The 25,928-nt window shown below is 40.9% G+C and overlaps 1 protein-coding gene and 1 long non-coding RNA gene across 3 annotated transcripts in view; one reads left to right on the top strand and one right to left on the bottom strand.

Moving 5' to 3' along the window:
• The window catches only part of GOT1 (glutamic-oxaloacetic transaminase 1), a 30,051-nt gene extending 14,513 nt beyond the window's left edge, over positions 1-15,538 (bottom strand). Inside the window, exons 1-2 of the mRNA XM_059054732.2 lie at positions 14,428-15,538; positions 6,112-6,293 (exon numbers count right to left, since the gene is read on the bottom strand). Of these exons, the coding sequence (XP_058910715.1) occupies positions 6,112-6,293; positions 14,428-14,545 (300 nt within the window). The 5' untranslated portion in view covers positions 14,546-15,538. The remainder of the gene's footprint in view (positions 1-6,111; positions 6,294-14,427) is intronic.
• Positions 14,885-25,928, top strand: part of LOC131751256 (uncharacterized) — a 64,669-nt gene continuing 53,625 nt past the window's right edge. For both annotated transcript variants that reach the window (XR_010838853.1, XR_010838854.1), the window contains exons 1-2: positions 14,885-14,968; positions 24,474-24,547. This is a non-coding gene — a long non-coding RNA (uncharacterized lncRNA). The remainder of the gene's footprint in view (positions 14,969-24,473; positions 24,548-25,928) is intronic.

The following is a 25,928-nucleotide window of genomic DNA, read 5'->3' as shown; positions in this document are numbered from 1 at the left end:
TCTTTATTTTAAAGTCTAGTTTATCTGATATGAGTATTGCTACTCCAGCTTTCTTTTATTTCCATTTGCATGAAATATCTTTTTCCATCCCCTCACTTTGTCTGTATGTGTTCCTAGGTCTGAAGTGGGTCTCTTGTAGACAGCATATATATGGGTCTTTTTTTGTATCCATTCAGCAAGGCTGTGTCTTTTGGTTCGAGCATTTAATCCATTCACATTTAAGGTAATTATCGATATGTATGTTCCTATTACCATTTTCTTAATTGTTGTGGGTTTGTTTGGTTTTTTGGTTGTTTTTTTTTTTTTTTTTTTTTTTTTTGTGCAGTACGCGGGCCTCTCACTATTGTGGCCTCTCCCATTGTGGAGCACAGGCCCCGGACGCACAGGCTCAGCGGCCATGGCTCACCGGCCCAGCCGCTTCACGGCATGTGGGATCTTCCCAGACCGGGGCACGAACCCGTGTTCCCTGCATCAGCAGGCGTACTCTCAACCACCGCTCCACCAGGGAAGCCCCTGTGGGTTTGTTTTTGTAGGTCCTTTTCTTCTCTTGTGTTTCCCACTTAGGGAAGTTCCTTTAGCATTTGTTGTAGAGCTGGTTTGGTGGTACTGAATTCTCTTAGCTTTTGCTTGTCTGTAAAGCTTTTGATTTCTCCATCGAATCTGAATGAGATCCTTGCCAGGTAGAGTAATCTTGGTTGTAGGTTCTTCCCTTTCATCACTTTAAGTATATCATGCCACTCCCTTCTGGCTTGTAGAGTTTCTGCTGAGAAATCAGCTGTTAACCTTATGGAGTTCCCTTGTATGTTATTTGTCATTTTTCCCTTGCTGCTTTTAATAATTTTTCTTTGTCTTTAATTTTTGTCAATTTGATTACTATGTGTCTCAGCATGTTTCTACTTGGGTTTATCCTGTATGGGACACTCTGCACTTCCTGGACTTGGGTGGCTATTTCCTTTCCCATGTTAGGAAGGTTTTGACTATAATCTCTTCATATGTTTCCTCTGGTCCTTTCTCTCTCTCTCTTCTCCTTCTGGGACCCCTATAATGTGAATGTTGTTGCGTTTAATGTTGTGCCAGAGGTCTCTTAGGCTGTCTTCATTTCTTTTCATTCTTTTTTCTTTATTTTGTTCTGCAGCAGTGAATTCCACCATTCTGTCTTTCAGGTCACTTAACTGTTTTTCTGCCTCAGTTATTCTGCTATTGATTCCTGCTAGTGTAGTTTTCATTTCAGTTATTATATTGTTCATCTCTGTTTGTTCTTTAAGTCTTCTAGGTGTTTGTTCTTTAATTCTTCTAGATCTTTGTTAAACATTTCTTGCATCTTCTTGATTTTGCCTCCATTCTTTTTCCGAGGTCCTGGATCATATTCACTATCATTATTCTGAATTCTTTTTCTGGAAGATTGCCTATCTCCATTTCATTTAGTTGTTTTCCTGGGGTTTTATCTTGTCCCTTCATCTGGTACATAGCCCTCTGCCTTTTCATCTTGTCTATCTTTCTGTGAATGTGGTTTTTGTTCCACAGGCTGCAGGACTGTAGTTCTTCTTGCTTCTGTTGTCTGCTCTCTCCTGTGCTCAGCTTTTAACTCCACCCTTTCTTTCCTGCTCCAAAAAGCAAAGTCATTAACTAAAAGAAGTCACAAAGTCAGTAGACTAGATTGAACATGTGTTTTGAAGAGATAAACCCACTTCACTAACAGTAACTAATTCTTGATATTCATGATGTATGACACTTGACATATTAAATTCCCAAGAAATTATCATTCCCTCTAAAAATATATTGTACACTAGATGGCTTCAGTGATACACCAGTGGCTCTAAACTATATCAGCAACTAGCAGAAATGAATTTTTGGTGAATCAATAATATGTCACATTGGTCATTCTCTGAACTGATTTTTGGCAAATAGCTCTAAAGCTCAAGAGAGTCCTGTATTGGGGATGAAGGGAAAAAATCATAATAGCAAAGGAAATAAATACAAACTTCAAAGGGAGCCAGGCAACTGGACCTGGTGGCTAAACAGGAGTATCCAGAACAAGAGAAATCCAGTAAGACTTGGCAGAAAGCTATGCCAGCAATCTGTATTCCCAATTTAGCCATGAATTGCCTGAAGGAATCCCTGCTGGGCTCTAGAACGCTTCTCCAAGATCACAATTTGCTGATGCAATGACTTCCCTGTGAGGAGCAGGAGAGCTGTTTAGGAGCTGCTTGTGGCCAAGGATATGATGCACTGATCCGGGTGCTCCTAGCAATTCATGTGGTATCTGGCATGTGGCACTAAAGAAACATGGGCTGAACTAGATGAAGAAGACAGTGTTGACAAGGTGAGAGCCACAGAGAAAGCCCCAAGTCTCCCAGAGGCAACGGTCCAAGCAGGAAAGTGGGACGCCATCTCATGCCCCACAGGCCCTCCTACCAGCAGTGGCTCAGTAATTTCAGAAGCTGAAATGTTACCAGGCAGGAGATGACAATTGGACATTTGGTCTGGATTCTAAGATCTGAACATGGAAAAGCAGAAGGCAGCAGTGACGAGTCTAGAAAACAGGTCTCCTCAAAATGGTTGATGGACCTGGTAATGTGAAATCTTGAGAAGAAAAATCTAAGAGAGGACATGATTACTGTTTGTTTTCTGGTTCATTCTTTCATTCATGCCTCACCTCCTTCAAGTTTTGCCTCAAATGTCATTTCTGTTTCTACCATGACCACCCTAGTTAAAACTGTATCCACTCTCACTCCCACCCTCAGCATTCCTAATATGCCTTCCTCTGCTCTGTTTTTGTAGCATTTATCATCTTTCAATACACTATATAATGTTCCTATTTATTATGTTTTCTGTCGGTTCCTCCCCACAAAACTGTAAGCTGGGCAGTGGTTTTGGTCACCACTGTGCTCTGGCATCTAGAACAGTGCCTAGTGGTGAGCACACATCTGCTGACTGAACGAATGAGTGAATTAAAACATCTGAGATCTCTGAGGTGCCAGGCTAGGAGCTAAATGCTGAAGATTCATGAGGTAAATAAGTAAGCCATCGGGACTTCCCTGGTGGCACAGTGGATAGGACCCCGTGCTCCCGGTACAGGGGGCCCAGGTTCGATCCCTGGTCAGGGAACTAGATCTCACATGCATGCCGCAGCTAAGAGTTCGCATGCCACAACTAAGGAGCCCGTGGGCCACAACTAAGACCCAGCGCAACCAAATAAATAAATACACAAAAGAACCATACTTCACACCATACACACACACACAAAAAAAAATTTTTTTTAAGTAAGTAAATAAGCCATCACCCCTGCCCTGGAGGAACCTAGGGTCTTGCGGGAGGAACAGGCTTACAAAATTGTATGTTAAACACAGTAAGTACTGCTTTTCCCAAGCGATGCACAGTCCTGTGATGACTCAGAGCACTCCAACAACTAGCTCTGCCTGAGAGAGCTCAGGATTCAGCATGGAAGTGACCCTTGGTCAGGGCTTGAAGGACTTGGAGGTGGGGACTGGAGAGTCAAAGAAGTGAAGGGGGCATTTCTAGCAGAAGGAACAGCTGAGGCAAAAGTGCCAAGTCATGGCAGGGCTCGGCAGGTCTAGAAAACAGCAGGCTCTTAGGATGGCAGGACCCTGAGAGGATGGGAGCAAGAGTAACTGCAAGAACAGGATGACACCTGGCTACAAAACATGCTGCATGCCCAGGTCAGAGTCTGCATTTTACCCTGTAGATAATGGAGGAGCTACTGTGTGTGTGTGAGAGGGGAAGCAGGTGACACAATTAGCTCTTTTTTTTTTTTTTTTTTTTGCTGAGGAAGATCATTCTATCTGCACTGTGCAGAAAGTACTAGAATGGGGAAGAGACTAGAGGCAAGAGGCTATTATAATAATCCAAATGAGGGCTTCCCTGGTGGCACAGTGTTTGAGAGTCCACCTGCCAATGCAGGGGACATGGGTTCGTGCCCCAGTCCAGGAAGATCCCATATGTGGCAGAGCGGCTGGGCCCAGGAGCCATGGCCGCTGAGCCTGCACATCCGGAGCCTGCGCTCCGCAATGGCAGAGGCCACAACAGTGAGAGGCCTGCATACCGCAAAAAAAAAAATAAATAAATAACAGGATGAACTAGACTAAGAGGAAGGGCTCTACGCCACAAGCAATAGCCCCAAGCCTCAGTATTAAGCCATCAAAATGGGGAACAGAGCATTTTGTCCCTGGGCAGAGGAACAAGCATCTATCTGCCAACATAGTTAATAAGCATTATATAAGAAATGTATAATCTTAGAGGAAGAAGCTCCCCAACACAGAACCTCTGTTTTCATTTGTCAGCAATGGAATTACAACTAATTTATCAACGTCTCAGAAGATCACCCCCAGTTGCCAAAGTTCCCCATTTTCAAACTTCATCAGGACTCTCTCCCTCCCCCTCAGTGGAAACCCTAGATTTTCAGAGCAACTTCCCAATGCCACCCATAATCTCTAAAGTCTACATTTCTACCCGTATTCCTTCAGTTTCTAGAGGCAAGTCAGTTACAGTCTCTTATACTAATCCAGACAAAACCCTCATCAAGTTAATCACTTACCTAACCATTAATCTGAGTTCCAAGACCTTCACCCAGAGCCTCCTGGTCTCCTGATATACATAAGAATGTGCCTGTGTGCAGCCTTCATTTTACCCTGCCTTTCTGCTTATCAGGGCATCTGGGTAACAGCATGAAAATAAATCAGTGACTCCAAGATGTGGTCTCTTTCATGTATGAAGGCTGTACCTGCATGAAGGCTGCTCAGCGGGGCTGACACTGCCTAGCAGAGCAATAAGGGCAGTTGGTATAAATTGCACAATACCTAATCGGACCATTGCAAAAACCTGAGCTCTTCCCTTTCCTACTCATCCAGCCGGGTTTATCTTCTTCAAACACTCTTATTGGGTAACTTCTCTGCACAAACCTTCAAGAGGCTTCCCCTGCCCTGGCTGCCAAAATCAGCCTGCCTGATCTATCCAGCTTGTTCCCGGCCCTAATCAGGTAGGTCTCTTTATAACCTAGACCTGCTCACCTCCAACCTCTGTCCCTGGACTCCTACTGCTCCAGACAAATACCCCTCCTTTTTCTTCCTCTGTACTTTGTGGTTCTCAACCTTGGCTGTACTTTGCAGTTACATGGGGAGCTTTTAAAAAATACCCATGAAGGGAAGGGAATTGTAGGGAAAGGTAATAAAAGGGCAGAGAAAGGTGGTACCCTCCAAGATTCTGATTTAACAGGTCTGGTATGGGATCCAGCCATCAGAATGTTTTTAAAACCTCCCAGGTGATACAGTCACAGTTGAGAACCAGTGTCCTGGCCTCATCCCCCAAGGTTCAGCTCAAGTCCCATTTCCAGCCTTTGCCAGTCTCTCTGAATTCCTACAACACTGATAATCTCTATCACACCACTTTCTGCCACATACAGACTCTTCCCAACTGCATTCCTCTTCCATGGATCTCTAGTTATACATAGACTACATACCAGGAAGCACTTAAACGAAGAGAAGCTGAGATCAAGGCTAGAAGAATCAAATATTAGAACTGGCAGGTTCTTTAGAGAGCATCTAAACTAGTGGCTCTTGGACTTTCGGGGGCCATAGGTTCCTTCAGAAAATCTGATAAAAGTTATGAACTTTCTCTCCAGAAATACACATACACACAGAATTCTGCATAAAATTTCAGGGAGTTCAGAGGCCCCTTGAATGATCCCCTATGCAAACGCTCCTTATGGGACCATGAACCATAAACGAGTCTTTTCCTAACATGTAGATGAGACATAGGGGCTGGAGGGGCAAATTACTTGCCTTTGGTCAAAAGTAGTGGCAGAGCTGGGTCCAGACCCTAATCTCTTGATCATTACATTAAATTCCCTTGGCTTGGCACTTCCACTGACTGCTTCAAACCCAGCAGCTGAAATCCGATCATCTCTTGGGCAAAAGTGAACAACTGAAGAAGCTGTGCTTTATACAAAAGCATGTTATTCGTGCTATCAAGTTCCTGAGGTCACACTATTTAAACCCTTATTCACTGACAGTTCTATAGACATAACACCTAATTTTTAACCACTTTTTACCCTCACAGTTTCTAGAAAAAAATAGATCCTCACCCAAAACTCACCCGCTTCTCCTGCAGAGCTGGGCTGTCATCCCCAAGGGCCAGGCGGGAAGCATGGGTCCGGAACTCTGCCAGGCCCAGGATGGGCAGGTACTCGTGGTTTAGGCTGCTGTCATTAGCAATCCTCTGCTCCACCTTCCTCACGACTGGCAAAACCCAGGGCTGGCTATCATCCGTGCGATAAGCTGGGACACGGGAAAGAGACATACAACGGAGTCTTAGACTTCGTCCAAGGAAGAATTCGGAGCTGTGAACAGGGAGAGTTCTACCACCTTCCAATCAAAACAGAACTGTGAGGGAAATTAAAGTTCATTCACTTACTGACCGCCTGCTTTGGGCCAGGCACCGGGCTAGGTGCTGGGAAGGCAGAAGGACAGTTTCCTATCCTTACGGAAATTATAGTTCTTAAATATGTGACCTCCAAAAAGTAGAATGCTGAAATAAAACTGAGACATCAAAGAGCATGATCAAGTGAGAGAGTGCACGAAAAAGCACTCTGCAAATTAAAAATACCTTACAAATGCTATGTCAGTATCACTAGGACACTGAGGTCTCTACGACCACTGGCCTGGTAATTGCCTTCCTTCTGCATCTCCCCAAGAAAAGGGTTCGGGGCTACTTCACATGAACGCTGCACCTTCAAACATAAACATGGAGAGAGAGAGGAGGGTGGAGGGAGGCCCACCTCCTCCTCTTGTCCTGTAAGAACAGAAATGAGACAAATGGCGAGGAAACACCTGTGACTGAAGATTCCAACAACTGGTTACACAATCATCGAACAACAAGTTTAAACACATCTTTGTCCTCTTGCTGTTTTTTGACATCAGCCAGTGTTTACCATTTTGACTGTTGCTACCACTCACTTCCTCTGCTCCACACTTTTATGGATCTAAGTTTACCTGTTTCATAATTTTTAATCTTGATTACAGCAAATTTCTAAGCATTTCTTCTATGCTAAAAGTATTTTTGGTCTACATTGAGTTATCCTATCACTGATTTTTTTTCCTATACTACCCTATAATCATTTTGAGATTATAGCTTGAGAGGGCAGCTGCTTTGGCTTGCATCCAAGCCAATGACTTCTCTGAGCAGGATTCCTGACAGGGATTTGCTTCTGCTGGACTGTTTAGGTCTCCAATAAACCTATACTTTGGCAAGTGACTGTGAAACAAATTTTTTAAGTAATTCTTCTTTATCTTGTTGATTTCTGCTCAACATTAATCCCTGACTTTGTGTGTGTGTGTGTGTGTGTGTGTGTGTGTGTGTGTGTGTGTGTGTGTGTGTGTGTGTTTCAGTACGCGGGCCTCTCACTGTTGTGGCCTCTCCCGTTGCGGAGCACAGGCTCCAGACGCGTAGGCCCAGCAGCCATGGCTCATGGGCCCAGCTGCTCCGTGGCATGTGGGATCTTCCCGGACCGGGGCACAAACCCGTGTCCCCTGCATCGGCAGGCGGACTCTCAACCCCTGCGCCACCAGGGAAGCCCTGACTTTTATTTTTAATCACTTTTTTAGGGTGGTTGATATTGTTTACTGAACAACACATGTTGATTGTAGAAAATTTAGAAAAGCCCAGAAAGAAAATAATAAACATTATGATTAACATGTAATTCCAGCACTCAGAGATAAGGAGTATGAAAATTTTGGTGTACAGCCTTTTAAACTTTATTTTACATGAGTATATACTTTTATAAATTGTGTCATTTTTATACAGAATTTTCAACATGCTTTTTTCCACTTATTAAATATATATTATGAGTATCTTTCATCATCATTAACTATTTAAGTCTGTGCATACGGAGTGTCTTTGTTCTTTTTAGAGCTGCATAACTGATAAATGTACTATAATTTGTTTTGCAAGTCTCCTGTTGATGGACATTTGAGTTGTTTCTAATCTTTGGCTATTAGAAAATAATACTTCAGTGAACCTTGTACGTATGTCATCTTACATATATGTAAATATAGCTGTAAGAGGCAGGGTTGAAAATGGAAGAGTAGGTTGAGAAGTACGTGTATGTGTAATTTTGTTGTTGTTTTTGAGGGTATACATTAGTTTACTACTTTCAACTGATTTCCATTTTACAACACATGGTTGTACAACAAATATGGTTAAAACAACTGATTGGAAGAATACTGGTGGCAATCAATGAAAAGTTTAAATGCAAATATATTACTTTTAAGCATACTTTGTGTATTTGTAGTTTTGACAGATATATCCACATTGGCTTTTTTATAGGGGTGTTATCAGTGTACATCTGTGCCATAGGGCAGGGGTGTTATCAGTGTACATCACTGCCATCAATGTACAAGAATGTCTGCTTCCACACAGCCACAGCCACTGAGTGAATTTCTGCCAATTTAAGAGGGCAAATGCTATCCTCAGGGTAGTTTAAATTTGCATTTCTCTTATCGTGGATGCAACTGGACATTTTTCATATATATGAGCCATTTACAAACACAATTTTAGTGGCTAGACAATATTCCTTTCTATGTATAATTTATTAACTATTTGTGTTGCTTTTGAATATTTGCTAATATAAACACTGCAATTAATGTTCTTATACTTTACATATATTCATGAGTGCTTCCTTAGGAAAATTTTTTCTAGATGTAAAATTACTAGATCAAAAGTCAGACCACAAATAAGACTTTATAAGATATTTTGATTTTGCATCTGTCTTCTACTCCATCAACTAACCCTACCTTCCAGGAATGTGTCATCTGCAGATTTGAAAAGCATATCAAGCTAGTAATAAAAATGTGGACAGAGTTCCAGACTGACACAGCCACTAACCAACAACCAGTCTCTGGGTAGGTGAATCTGACTCACAATACTGTCATATCACTCACATTAGACCCCCTGGCCCACCAAATTCCCTCCCTCTCAACAAGTTCAAAAAGCCTACTTTATCAGTCGAGATTTGGTCTGGTTTTTCAAAGAGATACCAAAATAATGACTCCCAAGTAATCATTTTCCCTGAAGTAGATCACTCCATCTATGATCACAATGCTACCATTGTTCAAAACGTTCTTGGAATTCTTCTCTTGGAATTGTTTTTAGAGGAGACATCTCATTATTTTGAATATCCTCAATGATGCCAAATCTTTGTCCTTTGAAAGTAAATTTAATTTTTGAAAATGGTACTTGTATTATGTCCAGCAAAGTAGGTGGGTGAATGGACTGAATAATATTAATGGAGAGCAGCTATAAAAAGATGGCCTCCTACATGGGTCTAACATGCTTTGAAGGCCATTCCAAAAGAGGGTTTCGGAAAACTTTGAGCAACAGCAGTATATGTGGACTACACTAAACAGAGGGGATACTGTTTAGATGTACAAGGATATGGGTGTTGTAGAAAAGCCAGTTCTATTATGCTTCCCATCTGTGTTTGGATGGTTAATATATAATTATGTTACATATATTTATCATATGTCATTTGTAAATCATGTATTATAAATAGACAAAATATGAAAGATAAAGCCATAGTAACGCTATTCTTACCAGTAATGTATACTCTGTGCAACTCTAAAAAATCCTGTGATAGGACTGGAGGCAGGGAGGCATTGTGTCCATATTGTGACAAAAGAGAAAATGGCCAATTCACACCTCTGCTTCCTTCTTCACTGCCCAGTTTCCCCCAGATTCAGTTCTAGATTTATTCTCAACGCCTTGTCTCACTGCCCTACTGAAGCAGAACTGCAGTTACTCTTGGGCGTTTGGAGCAATGAGGTTAAGCGTTACCAACAACCACTATTTCTGCTCTCCCAGAGGGGTTTTATTCCCGTTTTGTTGGACCCATGAGTTTCTCATTCATTCTTTCATTCTCTCACTCATTTGACGGCTACTTATTGAATCCACCATGAACCAGGTACTGGCTAGAAGTAGCTACACAGAGATGGGTAAGATTAAACAAGATACTGTCTTGGCCTTCCTCCAGGAAACACAGAGCATAGAGTCCTTAGTTCTCCTGTAAGTGATCAGGGAAGATGAAGTATGAAAGATGAATAAGAGTTTAAAAGACAGGAAAAAGGACTTTCCAGACAGAGGGAACACTTGTGCAAGGAGAGATGAGGTTTTTGAGGATCTGCATTTTCATGGCTCGGATGTAAGATCCATGGAGAAGCCGTAAGTAATGGCTTAGGGAGTCTTGGGGGTCTCTTCTAAGGAACTTTGTCTCAATGGGGAAACCACTGAAAGCATTTAAGCAAGGGAGTGACATGGACAGCTGTACATTTTAACAAAATCATTTGAGTGACATGATGGAAAATGAACTGGAAGGAGGACAGAAGCAGACGGTGAAGTCAGGAGGCTGCTGCAATAATCCACGAAGGAAATAATGAAGTCTTGAATCACAGCAGCGGCAGCGGCAGTGGAGATAAACGAAAGGGGAGACATTCAAAATAAATTTATGAGGTAAAAAAGACAGAACCTAGTGACCAAATAAATATACATGGGACTGATGAAAGGGTCACCGACAACCTCCAAAGTCTCTCTCTAGTCTGGATAAAGACTACTGGAGGTGGGGCAGGGGAGAGGGCATCCAAGATATAGAGCAAAGCAGAAGAAAAAAAGAAAAGATTGAGGGGAGGGTGGAATCCATGCATTGTTTTAAACATGTTGAATTTGAGGTGGTTGTACAACGTGTCCAGCAAACTGCAGCAAATATGGGTCTGGCATCCAGGTTAGAAGTCCAGGATGGAAAGAAAGATTTTATAATTATAGACATGGACGGTGGCTGAAGCCATAGTAATAACAAGGAGTTACTGAATACTTACTACATACAGGGCACTGTGCTAAATACTTCACATTTTTTTAACTTTCATTTAATTCTTATAACAACTCACAAAATAGATATTATGATCTCTATTTTCGGGATCTGCAAACTCAGGCCAGAAAAGTTTGCCCAAGATCACAAGAACTGTAAGAGCTAGGTTGTCATACTATTAATTAAGTTCATGGATCCCTATGCTTTTTCTAAAGAGCAAGAGATGTCTTGGGAAAGCCTGAAGCCAGCAGGCCCCAGAGGACTGACTGTGCAAGGGGCCTTTCTACCTACCAGCATGCCCCTCAGCTCCACACACCACACCCTTCTCCCTGAGGACCAGCTTTTAGAGGAGTCACACAGTTGCAAGTGAGTCTCGATTCCCAGAAGAACACAGAGAATTAGATGATCAAACCATCACCCTCCTCCTCCTCCTAAGATCTCCACTTCCCCCATCCATCCCTACCCAACAGCCCATGCACATATGCCTCTTTAAGGCCCTTCTCCAACTAAGGTCCTGAGGAGAGGACCGGGGGTACTCAGAAACACCTGATACAGCACATCTCTCCCACAACTTTATTTGAAGATGCTAAGAACCCACATTAAAAACAATAACAAATATGAAAGCAAGCACAGTCTACCTGGAACGAAAGAAAGCTAAGTTTACATGACGAACGGACTGGAGTCTATGTAGTAATGTCTTGCTTCAGGCTGCATCAGGCTGAACTCATATCTCCCCTGCCCCTAAAGTCACTTGTCTGAAACTTTACGAAGCACTAAAACAGTCAAGTCGAAGAGCATCATATTTAACAGTGAAAAATGTGATGCTCTGCTCCGTTTAACTATATGGAAATTATGCAAATAGTCACAGCAAGAAGAAAATCTCTGGGGAAACTATCTGCAAGTAGGAATGAGCTAATGAGATTATAGTTGAAGTTTGTTCTAAATGTCCAACATCATTAGAACTTGAGTTGGTTAACTTCCATTAGGCTTTATCTTAACTTAGAAAAAAAAAAAAGGGCATCTTCACCAAAGTCAGAGATTAATTATCAATACATTTCCTTCACAAAGGATATACTTCGGGATGTGTATAAATAGAGCTAGGACATACAAAAGCCGTAAAGAGACTTCTTATTCTACTATACTTTAATGAGACCTTTATCTGAGCACCTGCCATCCACAAAAAAGACAGGTCACAGTGATCATCAAAAATAACATTTATACAACACTTTTCATTTATATGTCACATTTCACACACATAATTATTTATTTAATTCTCAGTCATCTGATGAAGCCAGTAACATTATTATTCTATACTACACTCATGTAACATGCTAGTGAATCTTAGAGTATAATTTTAGAGAGAGGTCATTCCGTTCTGGCTCCTCATTTAACAGACTGGGTCTGGGGATGTTAAATAACACTCCCAAGGTCACATCACTGGACCGCAGGCCTGGGCCTGTACCCAGGTCTCCTGGCTGTTTCACTACCATACACTGGCTCCCTCTGGACCACCTGAAGGTGCCCAACAGAGAAGAGGGCAGAGACCGAGGGACCTAAGAAATGTGGCCTGGAATCCCAGCTCCACCACCTACAGCCATGTGATCTCGACCAAAATGCTTCATCAATCTGGGCTTCAGCTTTCTTACCTCTAAAACAGTAATAGTAATAAACAACCCTCCAGAGTCATCCTAAGCACTAAATACGATTAACTGCATAAATCATTTGCTTGTAGTAAAGAGAAGCATTCCTCGGTTCCAGGAAAACATGACAAAGGCACTTTCACAGTTAAATTGACCACCATCTGGGCTGCAGGATATGCTTCTGAGCCAATCACTTCTGGCCTCGGCTGGCAGGGTGCTTTTTCTATGCATGAGCAATTTATTTCTGAACCAATGTCAGAAATTATTTCATTTTGCAGTTCTTGAGCTGAAAATTTTTATTTTATTTTAATATGTTTTATGCAAAGAAATGCTAAAACAACTACAGTAGCAGTGAATACTTACATAACTCCTACTTATGTGCCAGAGACTGTTCTAAGCGCTTTAAATGCATTTAATCCTCACTAAAATCCTGTAAGATAGTTCAAAGGTAATTGAACCAATGAAACCTAAGGTTTTAAAAACATGTATTTGGATTAATATCAATACTAGTTCTTCACGATATATCCGGCCCTAAAGAAATACTTGGAAGTTTTGGATTGGTTTTAAATTAAGAGCTTGAATAGTGCTCATTCCAATTGAATTCAAGGCAATCTTTCAATATCACTTCCACTTTGCTGCCTGCTAAAAACATCACTTTCCCTCTGTGGGTGAAACTATGTATTCTGAATTGACTTTTTTATGCTTTATTATGTAAAATTTCAAACATACACAAAAGTTGTGAGAATAATATAATGGATGTCCATGTACCCATTACCCAGGTTCAACAAACCATCATTTTTTAATGGCTTTTTCCTCACCCCTCCTCCACATTCCTTGGTGAAGACTTTAACAGGTCCTATGTATAGACACAGTCATTGTGGGACACCTGATTCTGCACCTCCTTCTCGCTACTGCTTCTCTGCTACAAAACAGCTCAATTTTCTCTTTCAGAAATTTCGAGTCCTTCTGCTCTAAGTCTGTTCCCTGGCACCGAACATTGTCCTATTCATTCTCTTCTCCCTGGCTCATCTTTCTATGTGGTTGAGTAAGTGTTGGCGTGGCTTCAAACATCCAAATGACAGTGACAGAAATAACAAATTCACCAGAGAAGATTAAGATAAGAGTTAAAGGAATTTCAGAGGCATTTCAGTCCAAATCTTTTTCTTGGCAGTAGGAAAAACTGAGGCCCATGCTCTGAGCTGTCCAAGAAATACAAGCAAGAAATGATGACAATGTTGTGTGGAAAGTGAGCTTCTACTGTCCACACTCTTTCCTCTCTTTTCTACCATCTCTACCCATTCCCACCACATCTGTGAGAGCCAGAACATTCTTCCCAGATCCCCGGGGAGCATTAACCTGTCTCAGAAGCATTTTTAGATCTCTATTACATCACTTAACACCTGCTGATTTTATTTTCCTTGGAGCCAAAACCAAGACTCAGTCTTTCCCGCACAAGTCTTGGTAAACTACCTGACTGGTACCTGGTAGTTACTCAAACATTTACCGACCCAGACCAGAGCTCCCTAGGGCTAAGAGTTCTCCTTTTTCCATTCCCCAGCAGCCAGGACTCCAAGCCTATATGGCTTCCTATTTTTATCCCTCTCCTTCCAATCCCTGGCCGCCCTATTTCTTAAGAGGCGAAAGGATGCAGTATAACGAACACACAATGCGGAATGGGAAAAACTGAGTTTGTGCCCTGACTGTTACACCTTTTCTGTGTGTACACTGATATATCTCCCTTTCCCAGGGACTCCATATGCCCATCTGTAAAATGGGCAGGTTGAACTAAGCCTCGTGGATCTTGCCTTCTCTCCGACGGAGCTAAGCTGGGCCTGGGCATCTACTACGGTCCCCACAGCCAGGGTTAGGCCCGCTCCACTCCCTGGCTGCTCACGGTCTTGGGCACTGCATCCTTACCTCCCACTCCCAAGTTGACCTTGCGGGGGTCCGGATCCTCCCGGAAGTCAGCAGTGAGCTTAAAGACAAGGACTGGCTGGGCCTGAGGAACCTCGGCAAAGATTGATGGAGGCGCCATAGCTAGAAAGCTGGAGTCGGCCGAAAGCTTCCACTCTGCGCTTGAAGCTGCTTGGTCCGGTCCAACCGCGGCGACTGGAGGAGACGCTCACCTTCACCTAGCCGGCAGGGGCGGGCCCGCGGCCTCCAATGGTCGAGCCGCGTCCGGAACTTGGCAAAGCGGTTAACCAATCGCGAGCTTCTGACGCAAAAGGGACAGGATGATATTAACTAATCCAAGAAGAGAATCTTATCGGAGGCCGGTAATGATGCAACCAATGCCGGCTGGGACGGGGCGGGGATAGAGTTGATTGGCAGAGCGTGCTCCTATCGCTGAAGCCGTTGTTTCTTGGGACTCTGAGGGGAGGAGCCGAGCGGCGTACGCGGGAGGCAGCTTTCTCGACCTTCAGGCGCCCGGAGACAAGCGGGAGGTAGCTGGCGGCAGGTAGCTGGTGGCAGGTAGCTGGCGGACCGGCCTTCCGGTACCCGCGGAGCTGGTGTTCTCCTTGCCAGGCCCGAGAGTGCGCACGTTCCTGACCCAGTTTGGCCCGGCTCGGGCTGGCAGCCCAAACCGGCTCTGCGCACGGGTCGTGAGTCCTCTGTTTCCCCCTGAGAGAAATGTGGGTGGGCCACCTGGTTTCAGACAGGGGGCCATCCTATTAAAAGAGGAAGTGTCCAGGAATTCCTTTCTGCCGCTATTACAGTTTGAAGCTTTTGCTCCCCTTTCCTTACCGAAAGAGCTTGGTCCTCACGGACCTTACGGATCTGGGCGCGGCCTCCCCCTCCAGCTTTTATCCCACTCAGGCCCTCAACCAGATCTTACTGTAGTCAGCTGGCTGGTATTCAGACTGTCTCTTCTTTTAGTCAGAATGTTCCTTCCTTCCCGGCCCCTCTCTCCATCTGTTGACCTTCAAGATCCAGAGCAAATTCCTCCTCCCTAAAGGTTTGCCTTAATCCTCACTCTGGTTAAAATCCCTCTCCCTTTCCTGTGCTTCTGTCCCTTGTTGACAATATTACAATTGTAGAAAATGCCCAGTTAAGAACCTAGTTCTGGAGCCAGACTACCTAGGTTTAGATTCTAGTGCTAACCACTTACTAACTTGGTCAGGTCTAGGCAAGTTACTTAACCTCTCTGTTCTTGCTCCATAAAGTGGAGATAATAGTACTTTTCTTAGGGTCGTTGTGGGGATTATGTGAATTAATACATGAAGTGTTTAGTTGCATATAGTAAGCACTCCCTAAATGTTAGCTATTGTCATCATTGCACATCTGCACACCCCTTGTAGATGCTAAACTTTTGGCTAGAGATCTTAACCCTGTATTAGTCTCCATTAGTTTCTTGCACTTAGTAAGTATTCAATAAATGGTGGCAGGAGGAGTCAGTTCTTTTGGTTCAGAAAAAAGCAATACCTTACCCTCTATTCATTGGATAATATGACAAATCTCAAAATGAATTTTCATTCAAAGTAACAAACATAAGCCAAAAGTCCTTTGTGCAACACCTGCCAACCTTTGTATCATTTGCTTCTTTTCAGACTTAGCCTCTGGTTTTAAAGGTAACTGTCAACAGTGTTTCATTAACAACACTTTCCTCTAAGATTGTGAGTTCAACACTGAAGGTGAAATGACAATGAACTTTCGGTGCTTCCACAAGCAGAGGCAAAGGGCAACTGCTGAGTGAGATGTTATATAGCCCAGCCTTACCAAAGTTTGATTCAAAAGTATGATCTTCACAGCGTTGGCTGACAGTGTCATGGTCACTCCTTACGTCATTCCCTGTGGGAAAAACAACCCTAAATTACCTAAACATTATCAACTTAGCTAAGTCCAAATAAATATTTATTGGCAACCTAAGCAACCCCATAACCAAGTCAGTGCTGATAAGGGCAAAGAAAGTACCATATGCAGTTTTTCTTCATGTCCCCATAATTATCTGTTCTGAATTTTAGAAAGGGGCAAACAGTTACTGGGTGTTGGGGGAAGGGATTGTATATTATGTGGGATGCAAGTCTCAAACTTTTTTCCTCGGGAATATGTTTCTTGGAGATTACTTTAAGTTCAGTGCCCTTCTATCTTGAGCCCTGCAGCCTGCCCCTCTAAGCAAAATGCCTGTATTGAAGTAAACAAAATGCTTTCCAGGCCATCACTAATTTTAACACTTTGACTTAGAATGGATGCAAGACAGCCTCCCTGCTGAATGGATAATTCAAGCAAAAGATTCTTGAGAGGCAAACATTGCCCAGACTAGTAGGCAGCTAGGTAAAGTGAGTGTCCAGGGAAAGGCAGTAAGGATCAGAAGGAAAAGGGGCAGGTATTCCCCTGGCTCCGGACTTCATTACGACTATCTGTCCCTACCATCTCCCTTCTGCCTTTTTTTTTTTTTTTTCAAAAGAATTGGAAGGGAGGAAGTAGGAACCACATAGCAACAACTTGATCGGGAATGAATTTCTTTAGAATATACTCGCTTGGAAGTCTGAAGCCTTTGGGGCTAGGCAGCACTGCTGCATAGCATAAGAGGCAGGCCAGGGCAGTAGGGGGCACTGCATGGACCTCTAAGCAAATCCACACCTGCTTATTGTTTAATCTTGCCGCTGATACCCAGAAGGTCTACGCTTAGCAACAAGGGAGGGAGGAGTTTATCACACTTTGCACTTAAGCACAAAGCAGTTTGGAATGGTTATATTTGGGTATGTGTTGTCACTAAGGATAGGATATTATTGAGAAACTGAGTTGTGCACTGAAAAAAAGTTTCTTTAAAAACCAAAGCTGTCACTTAGCTGTACAACTGAAACTAACATAACATTGTAAATTAACTATACTCCAATAAAAAATTTTAAAAAGCAAAGCTGTTAGAGGAGATCTGTTTGATAGTCACCATGTGACCAAATCGTGGGCAAGAAAGTAAGTGTAGAGCCCCTAAGCTGGTGCTGGCTTCTGACTGTACTGAGTTTACTCTTGCTAAGGAAAGTGATCGCTTATCAACCACTCCTTTCAGCTTAACTGGCTTGTTTCCTGGCTGTGCCTTGTTGGAACCATCTCCCCTTGCATCTCTTCCCTCACTTGTCTCCTCCCTCCCTTATGTATGACTTGTCTCCCCACCTGCACACATGGATTGGACCAAGTGAAGGTGTCTTGCTGTTTCCTGTTTCATAGAAGAGCATGTCTAGTGAGGCCTGCGGTGGACAAGGTCTTATGTTAGTTCTAAACTAGGCACCTACATGGGCAGAACTTTTTTTAAAGCTGCTGAGGCCTTTGTATAACAGAGATATCAACAGGACAACAACTATGGATGGGTTTTATCTACTTATTAATAGAACTAAGTTCCAGGGCACCATTTAGAAATTGTTGTGCTATATAGTTTTTGTACTTTACTTAAGAAGCAGTGTAGCATAATGGTTAAAAGCGTGGCCTCTGGGACTAGATTTCCTCTGTATACCTCAGTTTCCTTACTTATAACATGGAGATAATATTCCTACCTCATGGGGTTGCTGATAGGATTAAATTAATGTTATTAAATGATTGACTCTAAAATGCTTTGAATTGTACTGGACACTTAGTAAGTACTCAGTATGTTAACTATCATCATTGTCATCATGACATGTTGTTTACAAGCATGTGCCTTTGAGATTTGTTTAGTTTGTTCGTTGAGCAGCTGCATAGTAGAACAATGCATAGGCTTTCAATCAAATTCTGAAATCAAATTCTAGTTTTGCCTCTTACTAGTTTTGAAAGTTTGAGTAAATTAATATGTCTGAGTTTTAGTATTCTTATCTGTAAATTGGGGGAAAAAAGATTTTTTTCTTGGTGTTGATACACACACACACACACACACACACACACACACGCATGCATGCATTTAACAACAGTTGTAGAAATTATTATCATGAAGATTACAATTTAGTCCCTGGGTAGCTATAGGGTAATCGTTAGACTGTCTTTAAAGTCTGTCTGCCATGGCCTCTTGAGGGCATGTACTCTGAAATTGTTTTTAATGGAAAAGAAAACAGAGAACATAATTCTTAATATCTTCAACCCTTCAAGAAGTCTTTGTAGAGATCTGTAAAATCTCAAAGCAATTTAAAGGTAACAAGACATTTAATAATTAACTTAATCGTAGCTATATTAATAATAGCCCTTTGTATTTCTATATTATCTTTTTCTGAAGAGTAGAGTGTTTTAGAAACCCTATTCCACCACTCTCTTAACATGCCCAGGTGACTGTCATCTCCAGTCAAAGAAACATAGAGATGGAAATAGATCACCCTAGCTAAAAGCTAATGAGAACGCTCCAAATGACAGAAGACCAGAAGGCTACAGACCTTAAAGTCAGAAGAAAGTTTCCCCCCCTTGCCCCGTTTCTCCCTAAATGCATCAAAACACAGCCTCTTACCTCTAGAGCAATGTCTTAAGCTTTTTCCCCCCAAGTTGTAATATCCTTTTTTTTTGTTGTTAGGTCATATCCTAAAAGTCCTATGCTTTGATACAAGAGGAAGGTAGATGAAGAGATAATGAAGGAAACAAATTCAATGTATTTTCCAAGAGCAAATTTCTTTTAAACAACTCCTAAAGGGGTAGTGTAAAACCTTGTACTAGATTGTCTTCCTCTACCCGACATGGCTGGGGTGGGGTGCGGGGTGATGCGTGGATGTAGAAGTGTATTGTGAACATTGCAACATCCTGCAGTAGAGGGCAGCACTGCCCTTCTTTTGCAAAATGTTGAGCACTCACGAGAAGGAAAATGAAAAGCAAAGCTCTTGACCACTGTGTCTGTGCGTTTACTTTTACCTAATACTTAAAAAACAAAAAATTAGAGTATTTTTCTTGTTTAGGTGATTATTTAGAAAGAACGTCAGATCCTGTATTGCCCTGAAGTAACTGGTGAAAAACGCAGGTTTTAGGATATGGGCTCTGTTCAGGATATGGGTTGTGTCTGTCAGAGATAAACAGTAGCTTGACCCTGGGCAATCAGATAGGGTTATTGTATGAACAGACCTAATGCTCCTCTGCACTTTCTGGGGAGAAGTCAGTCCACTGAACTAGCAGGATGTGGTTTTAAAAAATGTCTGTAAGTCATATGGTCTTAGCCCTGATAACTGCATTTAAATTTGAATTCACTGACTTTATTCTGCTGTCTGTGTTAGTTTTCCTTTCTGTCACACCTGGGTCAGATCAGACCTGTCTGATCTGGTACAGTTAAGTGCCATATGTATTATGACTTTAAAGAATAATGTCAGACATGATGGGTAAGGAATGTCTGTCATGGGACTGCAGTTGGCTAAATGGCTGTGTGTATATAGCGGTGAAATTAAAGTCTTGCATGTTAGTCCTCATTCAATCGCAGTTTGACTTGAGTTTTCTATGCAGTAACTAGCAAGAAAAAAATAATCCCTTATTTTGTATTAAAAGTTACTTGATACTCTTTGGCAGGATGACAGCGAGGAGAGAATAATCATAATTCTAGCAAATACATAACCATAGTGTCCCTGGCACATTTGAATTCTGCTGTAACCCTCAAAACTTTCTGGCAGCAAATCTTCAGTGCCAACTTAAATAAATCCCACTAGGAGTAAGAACTGGAAGACACTGAGTCTAGTTCCCAGTTCTGCCGTGTGAACTTGGAAAAATTACAACCTCTGAGCCTTGTTTCCTCATCTGTTAAACGGAGATAATGTCTCCTAGATCTGGTAAAAGGGTCAATTTGGAAAATATATGTTTAAGTGCTTTGAAAGCCCTTTAAGTACCTAACAAGTATTTCTATCACTGTAGTCAGATTCCTGCTTTTTCTAAACTCCTATAAGAATTTGTGTCTCTCCTCCTCATTTGGTATCATTACATTGCCTGAGATTGTACATTTTCATGCATACTTAACTTTTTTCTCCAACTTGATAGCTTCTTAGTTCCTTGAGAACTGAAACCACCAATTATATTTCTGGGTATCCTGCACCGCAACAAGATATTTGGTACATAACAGATACTCAAATATTTGTTGATTGATTAAAAACATATACTGTAATGCAGAATTAACTCTTTTTATTTAATTGTGGTAAAAAACATATAACATAAAATTTACCATCTTAACCATTTTAAAGTGTATTGTACGGTAGATTTAGCTACATGCACATTGTATACAACAGATCTCTATAACTTTTTTATCCAGAATTAATTCTTAATAACTATCTTCCAAATCACTTGCTTTCCAAAGCACATCTTTGTTGATTGGGCAAAAACAGGAAAAAAATATAGGACTTTCACTCTGTGGATAGGGATGTGTAGAACAAGGTAATAGAAACACTTCTACTCTGTTTTTAATTCTCACTCCCCTCTGAGAGGTTCTGTCCTGGTCTCTCTCTAACCATTTTCTCAGCTATTTTCTATAAACATGGGAATATATGCCAGAAAAGAGAGGCGCCTCTATAAAATGCTTTCACAGGTCATTTATGTCTAGCATATAATTAAACATTTATATGAAGAAAACTATCACGTTAAAAGAAACTCTATTATTATTTGATTTCCAGAATATGTGACTTCTGTTAATTACTGAAAATTAAGTACTATTTTTAATCATTATTGCTATCACTCTAGCAATTTTTTGAAATTTAAATATTTAAACTACAAACAAAATAGGGAAGATAGTGGAGATTTTTGAAACAGTACTGGGGTGGAATAGACTTTCCCAATCACGACACAATCTCAGAAGCCGTAAAGAAAAACATTGACGATAGACACCGTACATTAAAATATGATGACTTGGAAAAAATATTTGCAGCCTGCTTATCAGTCACATCTACTAGATACTCAGTGCTTCATTGTATTGATATAAAAATGAATTAAGGATATAGAGAAATCAATCAGGAAAAAATAAATACAAATGGCCAATAAATGGACCAAAAGTCATACTCATAAAATTGAAACCACACCAATTAGTCCATTTTTGCCCATCAGACTGACAAAAATATTTATAAATATGGATAAAATAGAGTCGTTGAGAGTGCAGGGTGGGGTAGGCACTTTCGTGCACTATTGGTGAGAGTGTCAATCGATAAACCCTTTTCTTAGAATGCATTTTGGCAATATCAGTCAAAATTAAAATGTGTATACCATTTCACCAAGCAATTTCTCCTCTTAGGAATCTATTCTAAAGACATTTATACAAGTTTACAAAGAGAGACAGTCATATACAACTATGCATTGCAGCATTGCTTTAATAGAAAAATAAACAATGACATACTTTCCAACAAAGGTGTTATTTTATAACCTAAAAATTCAAGTTTTTATTGAAAAAATAACAGATTTGAAAGAGACTTCACAAGAATACAAAATTAAGATAGTCTCTAACAATGATAATTAAGTAGAACAGACAGAGGGAGGAAAATAGTTATACAAAGCTTTAGAAATGTAGTAATTTAAAACTTCAGAAGTTATGAGAATATGTTTTAATAAAGATTAATGTGACACACTACATTTTGAGCTGATCTGGAAATCGAGGGAGCTATTGAAAATCACTTGTTGGTAAAATAGTAATTTTTTAAAACATAAATCCCAAGACATTGTGTCTCAGGACCAAAAACAGCTCCTGACATCTAGTGAACACTCAGCAAATATGGGCTGAAGGAATGAAGGAGGATGATATCTCCAGCAGAGTTGTCATAAAAATTGATACAAAACTGCCTACAGATTAGTGCTTGATACATAGAAAGTGATCAGTAGATACTAGCTCACTAATGTCCTGGAAGCTTGTTGGTGCTTAGTATGTGCTTGGCACATTACAGGAGTTTGTTTATTTAAAACCATGTACATAGTGCTCACTATATGGCAGGTACTGTTCTAAGTGCTCAATAAAAACTAACTCAAATTACAATAACAATGGAAGTAGGTTGTCTCATTATTCCATTTAACAGATGAGGCAATTGAGGCAAAAAGCACTGGAACAATTTGCCCAAAATGGCACAACCATAAAATGGTGGGGATATGAATTTAGACAGCCTATCTTCAGGGTCCCTGCTCTGCAGTGCCGTATGGCCTCTGGTGTTATAAAAGTTTATTGAGTGAAAGAATGAATGAGATGTTCTAGTTTTAGATATTATATTGTGCTTTTATTCCAGAGACCTCAGAATATTTTATATTAATGCATACCAAAATTTAATCCCACAACTTCTCTTTAAGGTAGAGCATATTTTGAAAAACATTTAAAATGTATTACTGGTTCATTACTTGAGTTTAAAAAGACCACAGGAGGTCCTTGTTCTGTGATGAAGTCACTGTATTTGCTTTCTGACATCATATTAATTTCCATACAAGAGTTCCAAGTTCCGAAGAGAGAAACATCCTGCTCTAGAAATGGAAGAGGCATAGGGTTTACAAAGAAAAATGACCTAACAATGTCAAAATTATTTAAAGGGATAAGGTGTGAGTTTTAATCTTCCACATGACTAAAGCAATGGGTCTCCAGCTTTTCCAATCAGGAATCCTTCTTCCATAGCTAAGCTTTGTCGACAGAAAAAATATTCACAACCTAAAAGTTGAGAGTTATGTTTTATTTGGTGGGAATTTTTAGGACTTCAGGCCCAGGAGGCAGCATCTCAAGTAACACTGAGAGAACTGCTCTGAGGAGGTGAGGGGGGAGCTAGGATATATAGGAGTTTTGCGACAAAGGGCAGGTAGTAGGAACAAATGATTACTGTTAATTAAAGAAAACTGGTAATCTCAAGTTAAGGAATTTATTGCTTTTCTATGTATAGGAAGATGCAAGAGTCTGGGCTCACTGAAATCATTCCTTTGATATGTACTTCAGCTAACTGAGGCCAGTATCCTGTGTTTTCTCATCCTGAGTTTCCTCAGGGCTCACCATAGGGAGTAGCTGCAGCCTGATGGCTGCTAGATGGCAGGTACACTTTTCCTTCCTGAGTTTCCTCAGCGCTCCCCAGCTCACCACTGGCTGTGGCTGCAATTGCTGATGACTGTGACATCTTTTGTTTACTGATATGGCAGGCAGTATTCCATTTATCAGCTTTGTAGTCTTGAGAGCCTTTTATTTTTTAGTTTTAATTATAGTTTTAACCTTAGTTACATTAAAACTCCATCTCGTAACATAATACCACTGTTTCTTTTTTTTTCATAATTTTCTTCATGATTTTTTCCATTCACTTCATTCATTTTATCAATATTTATTGACCATCTACTATGTGTCAAGCATTGCACTGGGTGCTAAAGATAACATGGTGAGGGACTTCCCTGGTGGTCCAGTGGTTAGGACTCAGAACGTTCACTGACATGGCCTGGGTTCAATCCCTGGTCAGGGAACTATGATCCACAGCCGCACAGTGTGGTCAAAAAAAAAAAAAAAAAGATAACATGGTGATCAAAAAGACAAAGTCCCCTTCCTCATGAATTCTCTAATCTAATGGAGACACAATAAAAGCAATGCACAAATAAAATTACTAAAATTACAGTCATGGTGAGTGCTGTTTGTCCTTTCATGGAAAAGGAACGTGAAAGCATATTAATAAGGGGAATTCATCTAGTTGAGGCCAGTTCTTTCCCCTCAGAACGTTCCCTCCAGTGTGGATAGCATTCCCCTTCTAATTCCCACCCCAGCAGCACCTCTTAGACCCTACAGCTTGCACATATTAATCTTAAGTTTCTGGATCTGTTTTGGCAGCCAATGTTTCCAAGAGAAAATGACCCATTAAAATAATACCTTTATTATCTTATTAGTGCTTCTAACTCTTTTGTTCCAAATGATAAAAACACAAAAACAGAATTGAAAAACATCTAGTTTCTATTAGTAAGATACAAGTATCTTTATCTTTGTGACTCAGTTGAGAAATGTAAAGCAAGTAAAAAATTTATTCTGAATCAATAGATCTTTATTAATTAAATAAAAACAGATATCAAGAGAAAGGAGAATCAGAAACGTGTACTTATATGTTTATTATTCTTATCCTACACAGGACAGGAATCTCTAAAGAGTGAGAGGAAAACTGATGACAGGCACTGCCCAAAGAAGATGGAACTGTCATAGTTGGTGAGTGGATATGGCCAAGAGACTTACGGTGTCTCCTCCATGTCTGACAGAGATAACAGCCAGAGCTGGGCTGCAAAGTCTCCTCTGGAAGACCACTGAACCAAGAGAGTAAATGGTGCGCAGAGACAAGTCAAGTTCAGAATTGGAGCCTCTGGTTCCCCCAGGAAGGAGTGGGTTGTAAACAAGGTGAAAGGCTGTGGGATGAGCACTACAGGACCCATGGGCTACCATCAGGATCCCCCAGAAGGGAAGGTTACAGAGACAAGAAATCATATTGGGCAAGCTCCAGGATTACAGATGGTGTGACAGCCAATAGGCTTGGAATGCTTTTAGTGCCATATTCAGGATGTGCCCCTGTTTAGGGCATGGGATTCCAAGATGAAAGGCATCCTTGTTTAGCTGATGGAGAGGAAGAGCTGCTTTGCTGTCCATCCTTCTCCACCCTATATTCCCTTCTCCTTTCACTCCTTTCTTCGTCGTGCTAAGTGTCCATCATTTCAATGACATCCAGTTTCTTCTATTGAATTGAGTTCTCCATTGTATTTAGCTCACTACCTTTAATCCAGGTGCTTACTAATGAGTGTGGTCCTCAGATCAACAGCATCAGAGTCACCTTCATGCTTGTTAGAAATACAGAATCTCAGGCCCCACCCCTGACCTACTAAGTTGGAATCTGCATTTTAAGAAGATTCCCACATTTTTCCTAAGCATATTAAAATTGAGAAGCATCATTTTACCCCCATCAGCTTCCAGGACTGTAAAATAGACAAGGTCATTCCTGGCCCATCTTGCTCACAGCTTTGAATTGAAGATGCTGAGATTTTAAGAGGAGAGCATTTCCAAAGAGAAAAATGCCATGCAGCTATTAAATATATTTATTTTCACATGGATAACTTAATTTACTCAAGGTGTTTTCAGAGTAAATGATTAAAAATTAATCAGTGACTATTTGACTGTCTCTGATTGCTTCCGTAATAATTGATTGTACTAAAAATGCTCTAGAGTTCTGTTTTATTTTGTTTAATGTGTAGATCATGATTCTCAATCCTTGCTTCACATTAGAATTTTCCAGTTTTTTTCTGAAAAAAATCCAGAGCCTAAGCCCTGCTCGCAAAGATTCTGAATCAGTGGGTCTGGAGTGCAGCATGGGTATACATCATTTTTTAAAGTAATAGCAAACATACTGGAAACAATTTTAATGTCCACCAGTTAGTGAGTGATTCCCTAAGTAGGGCACATCCCTATAATGCAGTACTGTGCTAATGTGAAGATGAATGAGGAAGAATCATATGTACTGCTATGAAAATATCTCCAAGATATATATACTATCGGTTTTTTTTAAAGTTACATAGCAATATATATGATCTCATTTATGTGAAAA

The sequence above is a fragment of the Kogia breviceps genome, chromosome 2 (genome assembly GCF_026419965.1).
Source record: "Kogia breviceps isolate mKogBre1 chromosome 2, mKogBre1 haplotype 1, whole genome shotgun sequence".
Lineage (NCBI taxonomy): Eukaryota > Metazoa > Chordata > Mammalia > Artiodactyla > Physeteridae > Kogia > Kogia breviceps.
This window is presented reverse-complemented; position numbering and strand designations above follow the sequence as displayed.